General features: G+C 37.4%; 1 protein-coding gene across 4 annotated transcripts in view; it reads right to left on the bottom strand.

The window, feature by feature from the left end:
• The window catches only part of plppr5b (phospholipid phosphatase related 5b), a 63,961-nt gene that overhangs the window by 34,403 nt on the left and 12,344 nt on the right, over window positions 1-17,214 (bottom strand). For all 4 annotated transcript variants that reach the window (XM_077245063.1, XM_077245064.1, XM_077245066.1 and 1 more), the window contains exons 3-4: window positions 13,839-14,027; window positions 4,240-4,372 (exon numbers count right to left, since the gene is read on the bottom strand). In XM_077245063.1, coding sequence (XP_077101178.1) covers window positions 4,240-4,372; window positions 13,839-14,027 — 322 coding nt within the window. The remainder of the gene's footprint in view (window positions 1-4,239; window positions 4,373-13,838; window positions 14,028-17,214) is intronic.

The following is a 17,214-nucleotide window of genomic DNA, read 5'->3' as shown; positions in this document are numbered from 1 at the left end:
ACATGTCGAAAACAAAAAATCCATTAACATATCTGAATTTCAGCTCCAGAGGGTTTCTCAGCACTTGATAGAGTGATACAAACAGAAACGATGGCATCAGTTTTACCGTATCAATAACTGCCCGAGTCCACATCCTTTGCAAAGTGGATTTCTAGATGTTTTCTCGACATGTAGACCTTTTACATTTACAAACAGCTATATTACACAGAACATGAAATTAATATCTGAAAAAACATAATAGGGGCACTTTAAAGTTTTCATTTAAACTTAAAATCTAATTAAATTTGTGTAATTGGGTAACTGAACTCAGTTTGTTATTCATGGTGTCATAATAAATATAAAGAGGGGATAAATTAAATCAGATGTAGTTAAGTTCTTCAGCAACGAGCAGCCTTGTTTTTAGCCAAACATGAAAACTTTTTTTTTTTTACATTAACAGTTTTACATATTGCTTCCTCTTTAGCAACCTTTTTGGTCATGGTGAAATGCTTCCACACTGCTGACATGTTTACCTGTTGTAGCTTATCCACACTGACTGCACAGAATAAATGCTGACATGCTCATCAAAGAAAGCAAAATCGGAGAAGCACTAATTAAACATCACTTTAAGGCCGCGCTTAATTTGTAAATGAATAATCAAAAACAGCAATTTCAAGGCACTGTGACTGACACTGAACATACAACTTTAGTTTTCCCGGGACATACAATGACTTCACAAAATGGTGATGGCACAACTATAAGAGAATTATTCATATAAAAAAAAGCATCATTATTAGGTTTCTACACTGCCCTAAGAACATATATACTTTTTAGCTACGTTGAGTCCAAATATTGTTCAGTTGATCAGTGATATTCTTTCTCACCTGTGACATCGTACATCTGATACTGACTGACTCGTTGCTAATGTCTCCCACTATCCTGATTAGTATTAGCAATTATATCTTCGGGATCTCTTTTAAAACACCATCAGATTTAATCGTGAATATGGAAAATTAAAATATGCTTGACTGTCTTTTTAACATTTTGGCGATATTAACTTATCTTTATTAGAATAATTTATATACACTCTCTCCAAACTTTACGCTTTACTTAATCACAAAACAATAAGCCGTAAGCACCAACCAATGATAGTGATTTTGAAATTAAGAAAGCTAATTGGTCAACAATATATATGTTGAAGACCAATAGCAAAACTTACCCTCCAAATACATTTGCATAAACCCGCTCTGCCTCTCACATTCACACACTGTCGCCATGTAATATACATGTTAATTCTGGATCATTTAAAAACAAATGCCGGAACGCAAAAATCCCACATCTGACATTTTTCGGAACAGGATCCAGCTTAAATTAAGCACTGCTTTAAAGGAGCATTTCACCCATTTCAACATTAATCTTTATTGAAATTGGGTCATATATGTAGTCGAAATATAAAAGAAATTTTGAATTTGGTGCCTTCTTGACTGAGAAAAGACAATGCTAAAATAACTTTAGGGCGCATTTGTATGTAAGAACACAACTCCCACAATGCACCACATTGCACAGCTCCACAAGCCACTCCCACTAATCCAGAACAGCGCAAACATCAAAGAAATCACTCTTCCGTCTACAAGGCTAGCTGCCACCAGAGTTTGAAATTCATTTAACACAAAACTTCTAGTTAGTTGGCAAACTCATTAGTGAATAACTCCTCGTTTGTATTTCTTTCTAATATGCATGATACCGGGATGTTCAGTCAGAACATATGCGGTGCGAAACTAGGATGGTTCACATCACAACACAAACGTCCGTGTCCTCGTCTGATTCAGAGATTTCGTCCAGGAGAAATTGCCAGCGTTAAAATTCTCTGCAGCAGACGGACTCTATCTCTGTGTCCGTAGCGCACAGCGACAGCACAGGCACCAGCAGTCCGCCCCAGCTCGAGCCAGATCGGGCTCCTCGTCCGCAACAGGCAGGTCTTCTGCCTCGGCTGCAGAAGCCCCAGCAGCCGCCTCCTGTTCCTCCATCACTGCTCTTCATTATATTGCGGCTCGTAAAGATAGCCACGAACATCGGATTCGAGCAGCAGATTTTCAAAATCCTCTACTTCCATTTCATGTTTAGTTTCTTCCGTCATTGTCGTAACTTCCTATCTCCACAGCGCTTGTTAGGTTAGCTTCTAAACAAGATGGCGGATATTGATTTCTGTACCTGCAAGTGAAGTCCCACCCACTAATCTGTAATAGGTCTGTAGCGTGAGTGGGACCCACCAAATGGATAAATGATGAGCTAGTGTTTGTAGTCTTAACCCTTATACAAAGAAATGGGACTTCCTGCTTTTTATGACGCAAAATGACGATTTTTGCGTCATAAAAAGAAGGAAGTGGAACTATAACATCCTTATTTCTCCCATCTCAGGGGAAAATAAGGGAATAAACCGTGACCATTCAAAAATATGACTGGGTTTCTAAAGATACAAAGCCTAATGCAAATGGGTGAAGTGTCCCTTTAAAGATAATAAAGTCCTTCACACACCTTCCTTCACACGTTCTATCCTTAAATACAAGGGTTTTTGGCACTAGTGCACTAAACGTTGGTTGAAACAACCTCTCTGTTACATGTATGTCCTGTGTTTCCCCCTTCCTAGTGTTTTTGGTTCAGTCCAGTGTCCTAGTTTTCCCGCTCCTAGTTAGTGTTCAGTTACTCCACCTGTTAATTAGTAATTATCAGTTAATTTGTTCCAGCTGTGTCTTGTTTCCCTTGTCTGTCCAGTGTATTTAAGCCTTGTGTTTCAGTCTATTCCTTGTCTGTTGTTGTTGCTACTTGTGTGGTTGTTCTATTCGTGCCCTCGGTGTATCCTGTCAGTTAATTTCTAGTTTGATTAAATAAAGACTGCTGCAATTGTGATCCAGCTTCCGTGCCTGCTTCAACCAGCCCGTGACAGAACGACAGACCAAACTATGGATTTTGCAGCAGTGGAGATCCTCCTATCTCAGAAAGATCAGTCCCCTGAGGACCACACACATTACGATGACACCAGCCTCTGTGGGTTCTTCCGGGCAGGTCTCAACGCTGAACGCTCAACGGAGATGGGCCTCGGGGGAACTTCGCGGAGTATGTAGAGTGGGTGTTTTGGCATAATGGGTCGCCATTCACCGTTGGGCTCTGCAACACCCACGAAGAGGAAACCACCCTTCCTGAGTCAGTTCACATCTCGCCCGTCCAGCCTGAGAATCTTCTCGTCAGGCCAACCACCGGATCGGTCTATTGCCGTCCAGGACTGGTTTCCAGCGTGGCCGATCCCCCGCTGAGGTTAGCACGTGCTGCCAAGAGGGCCATAGTCCCAGAGTCTCGTCGCGCCGAGACCGTCCAGCCAGAGTCTCGTCCCGCCGAGATCGCCCAGCCAGAGTCTCGTCCCGCCGAGACCGCCCAGCCAGAGACTGTTCACGTCAATTCTGCCCAGCCAGAGACTGTTATCATGATTGTTCCTATGCCTGTCCCGGTCTCAGTCCCTATCTTAAGGCCTGTCCCAGAGCCTGTCCCTGAGTCTGTCACTCCTCCAAATAAAATGGGGGGGGTGTGGGTCCCCGGCCGTTGGGGACAGGTCTGAGCCCCATGGGAAGGCCTGGCCGCCCGAAGGGTCATCTCCACCGTGGCCGCCCGAAGGGTCATCTCCACCGTGGCCGTCTGCACAGCCTGCTCAGCCCTGGAGGCTTCCTACTCCAGATAGTCCACGCCCTCATCAGCTTCCAGGGCGCCCACCCCTATTGATGTTATACGGCGTGAGGACGCGCCTTGCAGGAGGGGGGGCTTCTGTTACATGTATGTCCTGTGTTTCCCCTTCCTATTGTTTTTGGTTCAGTCCTGTGTCCTAGTTTTCCGGCTCCTAGTAAGTGTTCATTTACTCCACCTGTTAATTAGTAATTATCAGTTCATTTGTTCCAGCGGTGTCTCGTTTCCCCTGTCTGTCCTGTGTATTTAAGCCCTGTGTTTCCGTCTGTTCTTTGTCTGTCGTTGTCGCTACTTGAGTGATTGTTCTGTCCGTGCCCTCTGTGCATCCTGTCAGTTCATTTCTAGTTTGATTAAATTGTGACCCAGCTTCCGTGCCTGCTTCAACCAGCCCGTGACACTCTCTCTGTTAAGAGGGAAAAACCACTTGCACGTAATTCCAATGGTTTAACTGTAAATTGAATGCCAGGGATGAAAGCACAACGTTCCATAAAAAGATCCATAAAATAAAGTGGAATAGCAGTGACATACCAAGGAAACGGAAAGTCCTCCGCACTAATGGGTTGAGGTAACAGCAGTCCCCATTCACGATGGTCTTCTCTCGACTGTCAAGATCTTTTGATGTATACTCTATCAAGAACAACACAGCTTCTGTCACGGTGATCTGAAACAGAGCAGAACATCAGAAAACGTTAAACAATGTCTAATAAATTTAGCTATATAGCTGTTTTTACATGTTCTGAAGAAAATGTGAGTGGTGCATATTAGTGCAAAACTTGCACTATAAGCCATGTTGCTTTGGAGGTCTGGGTGGTTGCTAAGGCATTGCTAGATGGTTTTAACTCAAGTAAATTAGTTAATCAAAACTTTTTATTTCATCAGGTCTGGAATGGAGTACAGAACCCAAGAAGCTATTGTACTAGTGTGTTGAAAGCTACAACCTAAAAACAAATTTTCAGTTGCCAATGGAAATGGTAGGAAACAGAACAAACAATCGAGAGAAAAAAGTTTAAAAACGACAGCAAGACAGAAACAAGAAATTGATTCTCTGGCTGCATTGTTAAAGCCTGCTGGTCCTGCCTCTGCAAATGACTCATAATAATAATAATAATAATAAATGTGTTGCGTTTTATTGTGCTGATGATCATTATGAGAACAGACAGTATGTCTATCCCATAAATCCAAATAAGAGTTTGTTCTGCCCTTATTTGCATGCATTCATTAGTAGATGATGTGTTGCAATATTGTTGTAGACAGAAGCCTTGCTGTGACTAGAGGCCTTTTCACGCAGTATACTTCATCTACATGATTGAACATATGGCAAAATGTTTTTACATTGCTTTAACTCACCAAAATAATTTAAGCAATTTTTAACTTTTATTTTACATTATACAAGTTTCAATTTATGCTTTAACTCACCAAAATAATTTAAGCAATTTTTAACTTTTATTTTACATTATACAAGTTTCAATTTATTTTTTAATGTCAGTTTAATGTAATTTAAGTTGAAATGACTTAAACATCCAAGTTGATTGTACTTAAAAATGTAATGCAGCAACTTTTGTAGAGCATGGTCAGTTGGATTGATATTATTACTAAATGTTCTCCATTGACTATGTGACCCTTTTTACACCATTAGAAGAGATTAACTATTAATATTAATATTTTGATGAAAAACTATGAAAACTTAGTAAAAAGTTGTTAAAAGCAACATATTTGAAATAGAATTTTACTTTATTAATAGACTGCGTGTTCCTGGTCTTATTGTGAATGATTCATCAGAATTTTTGCAATTTTTCATCAAAATGTAATAACTTGTTCTGCCTCTGAAATGACTTTCCTTTTCCGCTGATGTCACCAAGCCCTCTCATTTTTAGCCCCTCCCCTTCAACTTCCTGTCACATAAGACACCTTGCACAATCCAATGAATTCCTAATGGATAGCTTCAAGTCGTGCGGCCTGGCCAAGATTATTTTCTAGTTGAAAAACCTGTTACATTCAGAAAAACCTCACATTATATCATTAAAATCTGTTACTAACTTCGATTTTGTGCTAATTAAATTGTGAAAAACTGTTTTAATGTCATCTTTAAAAATGGATTTTAGGATCTATAAATATTTTAGGTGCTTAAAGAGAACTTGATCTGCAATAAAAGTTAACTATTGAGAAAAGTCTTTCTCTTCTGTTCATGAGCACAGGGATCCGAGTTTGACTGAGGTAAAGAGACCAGGATTCGGACTCACATGAGGAGCTCTTCCCGATCTGTCAGAGTGATTTAAGAGCTTGTCCAGCTCCTTGAGGGTTTGCTTTTGGGGCTTATACATGCAAGTAGGATCTTCTACTTCCAAAAGCAGAGGGACTTAATCTTATATTCTCAAACCGCATAAACCACCGCATCAAAATTTGGCTAGAGAAGCGTAAGAGCTCGATGGCCCCTTTGCCGCCCTCCTTACTTCAAAACAGTAGCACAACCGCTCAAGGCTTTACACACATACACAGCAGAATCTAGGTTATGAGCATCCAACATATACTTCTATATATTTAATGCAACAAATTTAGACCCTGACATGGCAATTTCTAAGTGAAAAATGATTTTGATTACTTGAACAATTACTTGATTTTATCCATTAGGCATTTACTGGGTTGTGAAAAGAAAATTCTCCATATCACAGATAGTTAGAGGGCTAAAAAATAAAGAGGGCTTGGTGATGTCAGCTGAAAAGGAAAGCAATTTATTCGATCGTAATGATAGATTACAAAGACGTTGGAATAATGTGCACTGTATATTGATATTATTTCTTGTTGACATTAAAGTTGAAGAACGCTGTTTTCATACCTCTGGTGTCACCAAACAGAACAGAAAAAATAAAGACAAGAATAGACTGTTTAGAACAGGTTTCCTTAAACATGCCCCCTGTCGTCCATTTGTAAAACAAATAGATAGCCCCACCCTGACCTCATACCATTGGTTGAGCCTGTTGCAATGCCAAGCTGATCAGGATACTTGTGTTTCTTGCTTGTTTAAGTCTACGACAGTGACTCCTAGTAACTACAACACAGCATGACTGACTGAATAACAGCAGGAGGTATAAAAGTAGGTTAACTAAATGAGGTGTAAACAATGTTTATACAGTCAGCTGTTATAGGGTTAGTTCACCCCAAAATGAAAAAAATTGACATCAAATACTCACTCTCTTGTCGTACCAAGCACGTAAGACTTTTGTCCATCTTTGAAACACAAATGAATATATTTTTAATTTAATCAGAGATTTCGTTCTCTCCACTGACAGTCCATGCAACTGCCACTTTGACGCTTCAAAAAATTCATAGAGATCGTAAAACGAATCCATAGATTCGATTGCTTTATATGATGAAGAGATTAAATGTAGGCTTATATTCACATGTAAATATTGATCAGTGAACATAAACAGAAGCTCAATCATACATCCTTGATGCACGAGAACAAACCTCATTGGTTCTTGCCGAAGCTGAAAAGTGCAGTGTAACACACGAGAATGAACCTCATTGGTTCTCGCATGTCAAGCGAACATGTTTGAAAATGTGAATAAAAGCCTAAATTCTATCTGTTCATCATATAAAGCGATCGAGTCTCTCCTGAAAATCTGGACTAAACTGCTCAATTCATATGGATTAGTTCTACAATCTCTTTGTGAACTTTTTGAAGCGTCAAAAGTGTCAGTTGCATAGGCTGTCAATGGAGGGACAGAAAACTCTCAGATTTAATCAAAAAGATCGTCATTTGTGTTCCGAAGATGAATGAAAGTCTTACGGGTTTGGAATGACATGAGAGTGAGTAAATAGTGACAGTAATTTGGGGTAAACAAACCCCTTAAGGTCTGGATTGCATCCTTACAAAAATTTTTCACTGATTAAAACATGTTAATAATTTGAAACCGATAAATGCACCAAACAATAAAAAAATATTACAGTACAGATGAACTCGAGCTGTAAAATAACAGTTTTAAAACAACATATTCACATGTTTCTGCATAACGGTGCTCCAATAAACGACACAAAACAATCATGACGTGTAGCCCAACCCTAAGGCCCAAAAGTGGACATGTAAACTCGACCATTTCCAACCAAATGGGCAAAAATCCATCATGGCTCACTTTCTGTTGTCAGAGCGTCTTTTCAATCTGTTCTGTAGAACGGAGAGAAATCAAGAGGTGTATTGAATAAGAAGAATATACTATTGCTGTGAAAAATAAGAAAACTCCACAGGGTCACAACCTCCTCATTTTCCTGATTACATTTTTAAAATCACACTTTTATATCAAAAACCCGAGCAGGACGAGGCCGAGGGCCGTGGGAGAGAGGCGCGAGGACGGTGACGTGATTGCTGATGAGCGACACCTGCGCGACGCACCGGTCTCGTATCTCTCACGGAGGAGCGGAAGCCTAAAAGGAGGAGCGACGACGGTGAAGGACGAGAGGGGTCAGGCCTGGATTTATGTTGTGTTTTGTTATATGTGACAGCAGTCGTCCGTGAGGGGCTGCTGTCTTTTACTTTCGTTTTGTATTTGTTTCATTTACTGTATTAAAGTCAATTAATGTTTGCCGGTTCCCGCCGCCTTCTTCCCATAACATCGAACATTGCTACACCCTGAAATCACAAACATTACTGGGATGTAACAAGGCAAGTGTCATAAAGATTATAAATACATAAAGACCACAGAGACAAAAAGATAAGACATTTAAACACAACCAAACCTGAACAATTGAGTATGTTTGGAATAATCTCTGAAAACTGGGGATCAAGATTTTTTTTTGTGTGAAATCTTCCTAGAAAGAGAGAGAAAAAACAATACTAACAAACACAAACCAGTACTAACAAGCATTTTCCTCATCTTCATGTGGAAGCCCAATTCACTCAATTCGACTCATAATTATTACTTATAATTTCGGAAATGGGCTTCCATACCTTCAAGTTTCTCCTGAACAAGATTTCAAAACAGATTTGGTAAAATGTAACTCAATAATCATAAATATATTAGCTCAGTAAAAGAAGACTTTTTGTACCCATCTATTAAATTCTACAACAAAGTGTCATTAGTTAAAACAACAATACATCTTCATTACCAAGATGGCTGCCAAGTGACTTGCCTTAAAGGGCCTTTGTTTTTGGTCAGTACCGACAGAGACTCCACACACATTATTTGAGCACTGCATAATACTAACAGATTTTGAAACCACACTTGCTCATTTTTGTAATCTTAAGTGCTGTACTTACAGATAACCTCTCTGTGCCAGACAAAATATACTCATTGAATGCTATGACAGCTCTAACTGGGAATGGTCAAGAAGAAAATCCAGCAGTTAAGCATGTTTATATGAGTTGTGAAGTAATTTACTGTATTTTGACAATCTAACGATTACATAAATGGCACCTGAATCCATACACATTTATATAACACCCCACAACTGCTAAATGGATGTAGTTAAATATGTTTTTGAAAGCATAATGGTGGATTTGCCATACAATTGTGTTGTCAATACTAGAAACTGGTTGTTGAATTGTCCCTGGTGGCAGTCACAACTCAATTGTGAACTCTACTTTGACAAAAAAGTGTATACTAAGACATAAAAGAAGTAGTTCTGGGGACGAACATAAATGGAAAGCCTCAACATCATTCAAAGAATATGATGATCCATCACATCTGACTGCATATCAGAAGCAGCCCGTTGTCATTTTCAGTATCTATGCTCTTCAGATTTTTCATCCATTATAGAAAATAAAGACCAATGCAACAGGTTCAAAGTAAGAGAGATCAAAAACAACACATGCTACACTCAAATAAATTAATGTCCTTCAATTTGAAATGTAGATATTCTCTTTATCACATCAATAATTTCATTAAGCTGTAAAAACCTAATTGGAACCTCTATTTCTAAAAGTGAGTCAAGTGAAATATGAGCATGCTTATATTAGCTTGTTAGTTATAGTTATTAGTCATGTAGTAATTGCCTTCTCCTAAGTGACTTGCAGCAAATCTTTATTACAGGGACATCCCCCTGGAGCAATCTGGGTTAAGTGATTTGCTTAAGGGCACAATATTAGGGGACGTCTGAATGAGTGTGCATGAGAGTATGTGTTACATTATAAGACATGTTTACAAGTGCACTTGCAAATCATGAGTTAAAAACACACTGACACATTGCATCTTAATCTTGCCATGACTACTGGTCTGACTTTTTACTATCAGGTGAATCTGCAAAAGTCATCATGAAAATGTTTGGGTAAACCGATTACATTCAAACGTTGTCTATTTTAATCTCTGACGAAGAATGGGCTTTGTTATGGTTTAGCACATTTGGCAGTGATCTTCAAATTCTATTCCTTATCAGAAGATTGATCAGTATTAAATACGATTTTTTATTGTAATCCGTTTTAAATAAAGATGTGATGGGAATACTAGTGTGACTTATCCAAACGTCTGACTGTCTACAGGGGATATCACACAATCGCATTCAAGTCCTGCAGCGAACTTATTATGTTGATGGATTTTTTTGTATAATTTTGCTTTTGTAAGACTTAAAGACTTTTCCCCCATAACCCACACCTTAACGAATCAATGTCATTTTTGCCAATATCAGCTCAGAGCAATATCTCTGTCTGAAACTCATATCTTTACCGCAAGCCTTTCAGACTACAAATCACAGTGTGGTGGTTTCACTGCGGAGATAGAGTTCATCTCTCTTTACGACAGCTTTGGCTGGGGTCACAGTGTTGCGACGTAGCGGCTGGATTGTAATTTTGTCTGTCTAGAACAACATGAGCCAATATCTGTCTGCGCCACTCTTCTCAAAAAGGTGTTTGGGGAAAATATAACAACCTTGCTGCCATGTAGCGACACTTATAACCTGTCAGCACTGTGAATGAAAAATGCATCTATTAGAGTCTCCAGAAAGGAATCACTAAAAATAAGTAGCCTAGTCTTTAGTTTAGATTTTCTTCTTTCCTTCCCTCTTTTTACCCCTCACCTTTTTCTGCATTTAAACTATTGAAACCAATCTAGTGTCATGCTGTATACTTTTGATTATTAGCATCAAGTATTGTCCACATTACAGCTTATACAATTTTTTTTTTTTAAATCAGTGGCTTAGTAAATATCACAGTAATAATTAACTTTATTAACTTGATAAAATCTCTGAATATCATTTACTTGATGGGATAACAGACCGGTCGATTAAACATGAATTACTTAAAAAAAATTTAGTTTTTACTCCCAATATGTTTGTTATATGAGTTTTAATGTAGGAAATGTTGTATAGCCTACATGTTAAAACAGTATAAAATATGCTGTATTGCTGTAGGCTACTCATCGACAATAAAGGCCAATGTCATGTATAATGTTACCTGTGGTTGTGTGGAGTATTTTACAAAGGTTTACAGGAAATTAAAAGTTAATATTACTCATTAATAAAAACAGTTAATATTACTCATAAATATATATTTTTAATGTTTTCCTCAATTATTTCTACTCAATTTTATTTGTTAATGTACCAAATGCTGTTACTCAGATGTACTTAATTTTTTTACTTGTTGATGATATCATTGCGTTAAAATTTAATGAATATTTTTAAGGTTAAAAATGTTTCACCAAAAAAATCGAGTAAATCATAGTAAAAGTTTTTAGTGTAAATATAAATAATAACTCAACAACAAAAACCTTGGTGAGTAAATAAGACATGACTCAAAATGCAATTATCTAGATAATCCAAATGTCTTAGGGGCAAAAATATAAAATAACAATAAAATAAATAAATACATAAAATACTATCAGAAACATAATTCACAACAACATTGTTATTGGGTAATTTCCAGATCTCACCACCCACATTCTCTATTAGTAAAACTATTAATAATAACAATATCAACAACAACATTTCCATCCCTCAAGGATAAAATTTATTTTCTTGAAACTCAGAAAACTTCCAAAAAAAATAGCAGTCTGTAAATTTGCACACCCAAATTATAAATAAAAAAAATACCATCTTAAAAACAGCCAGTCAAATTGAAGCATGCCATTTGAAGAAAGTTTTTCCAATGTTTGTGTCCATTATGCATATAGACGGTATTTGAACAGTTTCTGGTCAGTCTATGGCACACAACCTGGGGCTGAGACTTTACACAACACTGTTTTCGAATAAAAACAGAATTTTTTATGCGTTTTGCCTGCTCATTTACACAACAACAGCGTTTCGGGGGCCTGAAAATGAAAGCTTTTGAAAATGGGTTTCAAAGTGCACATTTTTGAAAATGATACTGTTATCGTCTCCATGTAAACTATAAAAATAATGCACATTTAAACAGGTGACTCTCAATCTATAGGCGCTTAGTGTTTCTTTACAAATTGACAGCGCCAACTACTGGCCTAGTATAAATATAAAGTGTTTTATTCATTTTCGTGGAGCCTGTACATTTGTCTGTACACAAACTTTTCAAAAACGCAAAGCAAAAACATGTGCTTTTTTAGTACATCGTGTCATGTAAACATACCCTAAGGAGAGAGGTCGTGCAAGCAAATAACAAATGAAGCATCATTCTTGTCCACTAAATGTGATCAACCCTAAAAAAAGAGTAAAAACAAATTGTGCATGACATTCTCTTGTATATTTAGTACAAACTAAGAAAAAAATAATTGAGAAATAGAATAAAATAAAAAATCATGGGGTCCAAAAACATGTAATCCTAAAATAAAATAAAAATGAACCAAATGAGAACACATCCTTTTATCTGCTGCCATTCATCTGTTAAACACATTAGGTGAATGCAGAACCACACTATGAGCTGACAGAGAAGCAAAGGTCCAGCGTGGCAGCACTTCAGATTGAGTCACTGCCAGTGATAAAATTATGTGGGTTGGTGAACATTAAATTACAGACAGAGAGATGTGAGATGTCTATACTCACAGTTTGCTTTTTTACTCATGAAAAAACCTGCAGTTTTCAATAAACAAGAGTTATTTAACATTGACGTAGTTGTGAGTGAATAGACAAGCTAATGATGGCGTTCAGTACTGGGGCAGTGCCTGGTGTGATCTCTAACATCAAAGGCTTTGATATGAGGAGAGAGGGAGGGGGTTATGATATGCAGGCTTAATTTATGCATGCATAGATAATGAAATCTCATTATGCTGATTTACCAAGATGGAACACATGCAGTAAACATAATTTGGATCTGCTGGTTAATTATACAATCCTGCATGCATGAAAATAACTGTTTTGTGCAATGCATAAAAATGATCCTTTAAATTACAAACAAACATACAAAAATCAGAAGAGCTGGAAAGGCAGTTATGACTTACATAAAGTCTTATCTTAACGACTCATGGTGTGCATTATTTCTATACCCCAGACAGTGTTGCCAGAATCACACTACTGATGCACATATTACAAAAGTGTTTTTATTAAACCTTTTTATCCCATCGCACTTATTATCAATGCACAAATCGATCTCTAATCATATTCCATGCAGTTATTTACTAATCGAGTAAAAAGATTTTGATCTCCCAATTCATTTAATAATCAATAAATGCAACAACAAAAAAACACACACAAATGACAAACAATATCAAATCCCTAAAATCAATATCAATAAATAAATAAGTGATCACATTAATTTAGTCTGATAGGCTTTCATGAAATTATTAATTTATTAATAACTACAAATCACCTGAAATGCCTTAGAGAAAACCAAATATGAAAATCACTAACAAATCATAACCTCAAAGTCTAAAGAAAATCAATACCAGTATTTTTACCAATCAGACTGATGTGCTTACAATCGATCAACTTATCAAGAAAGTCCATGTAAAATCACTTAATCTAATCTGTCTTGATGCATTCATTCATTAATCAATAAATGCAAATGCACATAAAAACACTTATAAATGATAATCAACGTCAACTGATCACTTATCAATCAATAACACAAATCAATCCACCACAGTTGTCATTTAGCAATACCAAGCCAGCTTTTATGCTACAGTATAACTCATTCATTGATAGAGCACTTATCAATGATAATTAATATCAAAAGAATTATCAATAGCACTTATCAATCAATGTATTGACTGGAATAACAACTGTCTTCAGTGACTCACCAGTAATGTGGGGACTCCAGTGACCACCGCGTACAGCAGGGCGGGCGGGATGGCGCTCGTGTCCTCGGGTCCGAGGTAGGGTTTCGTGTACGCGGTCTCGTAGCAGAAGAATCCCTGCACGTGCACGTTGAACGTGTCTGTGTACTCGAAGTAATACGCCAGCATAACCGTGCCCGCCATGATCACCAGCTGGAAATAAAGCATGGTCGTCAGAGAGTGGGGCAGGAACATTTACCAACAATCCAGTGGAGAACCTCCAAACATCTGAGCTCCCGTTATAGTTCCCGCATCTCGCCGGGTTCTGACGCTCCGAGCGCACGCGAGGTTGGCACACGAAGACGCACTCGCTCGCATGGCACTGCGCTCGTGCCGGAATGAGAGAGCGAGAAAGAGGAGAGCGCGATAAAGTGCCACCGCGCGCTCCTCACTCAAAGCAGCTGATGTTGAAGAGACACGTCGTCAGGCGCCGTGCCCACGCCTCATCATCATCATCATCATCATCATCCGCTTAAAGAGAGGCGCTATTCCGTCAGTCACTAAATGTCACCTCTGCTCCTTTAAACCCCGACGAACAGCAACATAACTGCAAAATATACTAATTCACAGACGTACAATGCAAGAAAATCAAGTGATTATTTAAAGTTAATAAAAATTTGACCAATCATAAAATAACACACACACTAACACAAAACGCTAATGTTTAAAACAAACTCTAAACAAACTTGATGATTCGCGCAATTGCGCGCGCGTGTGTATGTATTGGGGAAAGTTACTTTTAAAACTAATGCATTACAATATTGCCTTACTCCCTGAAAAAGTAACTATTTACATTGCCGTACTTTTTCTTTACTTTTTCTCACCTGGGCTGGGCTTGCTTGTTTGTTTGATTTTTAACATATTGTTGGCAACTGTAAAGTCCCTTTCACACCAAAAGTTAAAAGACTAAGCCTCAGGTGGAAAGTATTCCATCCTTACTCCTGATTTATCTTAACATGGGGACAAGAGAGGTGTCAGTAAAATGTTTAAACAAATTAACTTGGATTACGTTTTTGAAAAAGTAACTCCAATCTGTTGTAAATCTAAAAGAAATGCGTTACTTTACTTGAAAAAAACTGATCTTAACTTATATATATATATAAAAATCAGATTTTCTGGGTCTAAAATGAAATGTAAAGCTACTAACTACTAAGATTTGGTTGCAAATCTGTTCTCTTTCCAAAGTAGGACTGTTTTATTGTTGAATAACAGCATAAAGAATAACATAAAATCAAAGACCACACAAGCTGCAGAACTATTCTGGATTTTCTTTAAGTTGATCTGAAACAATTTCATCTTTTTTCAGTTATTATTACATTTCTTTTTTTAATAATACACCTTATATATTAAAACAGCTGTGATAAAGTATCACATGGATTATTTTTCCCTTTGACAAAAACATTAATAAAACTCCATCGAGACATTGTGAGGAATCATCTGCCCTGCTGGAAACCCCTCAGATTTCCACATTAACCTTGCAGAGAATCAATTACAGCGCTAGCATATGTTTGACTGTGTGATGGGGTAGAGCTGTACATCTGTTGAAAACTCTAGGAAAACTAATCATGATAATTGGGCCGTTATTTACATTACTGTGACAGTTAGGCTGTGTTTCCACTGAGAAGAAACATGGCAGGTTTCCATGATGGGAGAGGAGAGATCCTCAGATGGTAGGTTAAAAAAAAGGGGGGGGGGGGGGGGGTGCAGTGATTCTATAGACCTTATGCACCAGAGAAATAAGGGCGCCGCCATCTTTAGAATATTGTCTTTGAACTTCCGTTTTTGCAGTCGCTCTGTATATTTCTGTAGCATTGCTGTCCAGGAGTAACTAGGTTTTGAATTGGATTTACTTAATGTAAAGTTATCGAAAGATATAATGAGGATTGTAATGTTTAAAGCAGATGTCTTAAAAAATGTCAAAAGGCCGGGAAGATTTTAAAACGAGCCGTTCATTCATAAATACGCAAGATCACTGTGAAAATACAGACCGGAAGACAAAAGACACCGAGCGCAGCGCTGAAAAGGGGCGGGGCTACATAAGGTCTATAGAAGAACCATTTTTGGTTCACTAAAGAACCTTTCACTGAACAGTTCTTAAAAAAACTTTTTTTCCTTTGTGTGAAGCACATTTTAAAAATCCAAATAACATTTTCTACTATAAAGAACCTTTTGTGTAATATAAGATTCCACTGATGATAAAGGTTCTTCATGGAACTATATGCTAATAAAGAGTGTGATCTAATGATATTGTGCTTTAATTTTTACCATGTTTTATCATATACTAGTAATTTACTACTCTACATTAATATTGTGTTGTTTGTTTCCAAAGATTTTCTTTAGCACTTGAGATCAGAAATTATTGATGATCTTGGAGATCTTGTTACAACTATGAGCATGTTCTGTATATGATGTGTCACTGAACATGAAAAGCTTATTCTTGATTTTTACAGTTCAGAAACACCCTAAGGAACCAACTGACCTAGATTGTTTCCAAACCGACAGACCAATAAATCAGAGTCCTAATAAAGACATCACTACATACTGGCATATAAAGAAGACAATATTACAAAGTAATGTCACAAATTACAGTGATATTCATAAATCCCTTAAAAGCAGACACTGCACATTCTATCATCGCTTTTATAAACATCTCCTACAATACTAAAAGACTAACGACGGCAAGCAACTTCAAAGCAATTTGTGCACTTTATTTTTTAAGCTTCATGAGAAATTCATGGACTGTCTTCAGCATAAGAAGAAGGCAAGGGATTGTCTTTTCTTTTTTCAAAATATTTGTCAGGCTGAGTAATTTATTGAAATAAATGGCACTCAATGAGAGGAGCAATACAAATACAACATCTGTGCAATACACGCAAGCATATCACCATGACTCGGTTTCATTTCCACTGCAGAATACAAGTAAGGGGTCTATAAATTATGTTACTATTCTTTTGTTCACCCTCAAGCTGTCCCAAAACTTACATTCTTTTGTGGAACACACAAGTAGTTGTTTAGCATATCTCCGTAATTGCAATGAATGTGAATGGTGACCAAGTGTCAATATGATTCGATAGCGTGCTGCAGTTGGGTTCCGGATGTAAAAACATTCATTTTCTCCATAAGAAAACTGATTTTGAATGACAACTTTAAAGACAGTTTAAAGACCTTTAAAGACAGACCTACTGTGAGCTAGGTTTTTTTTGGCAAAATATTTTTATTATTTTTTTAAATAATCATGTTTAATAGTGAAATTCCTGGTGGAAAAACTACATTACCCATGATGCTGTACAGAAAATTACACCAATCAGAGAGTCGAAAAAAGCAACATGTTCCAAAATAG

The sequence above is a fragment of the Siphateles boraxobius genome, unplaced genomic scaffold, assembly GCF_051911475.1.
Source record: "Siphateles boraxobius isolate OS27281-9 unplaced genomic scaffold, OSU_SipBor_1 26, whole genome shotgun sequence".
NCBI classification, from domain to species: Eukaryota; Metazoa; Chordata; class Actinopteri; order Cypriniformes; family Leuciscidae; genus Siphateles; species Siphateles boraxobius.
Note: the sequence above shows the minus strand (reverse complement) of the source record. Positions and strands in the feature narration are given on the sequence as shown.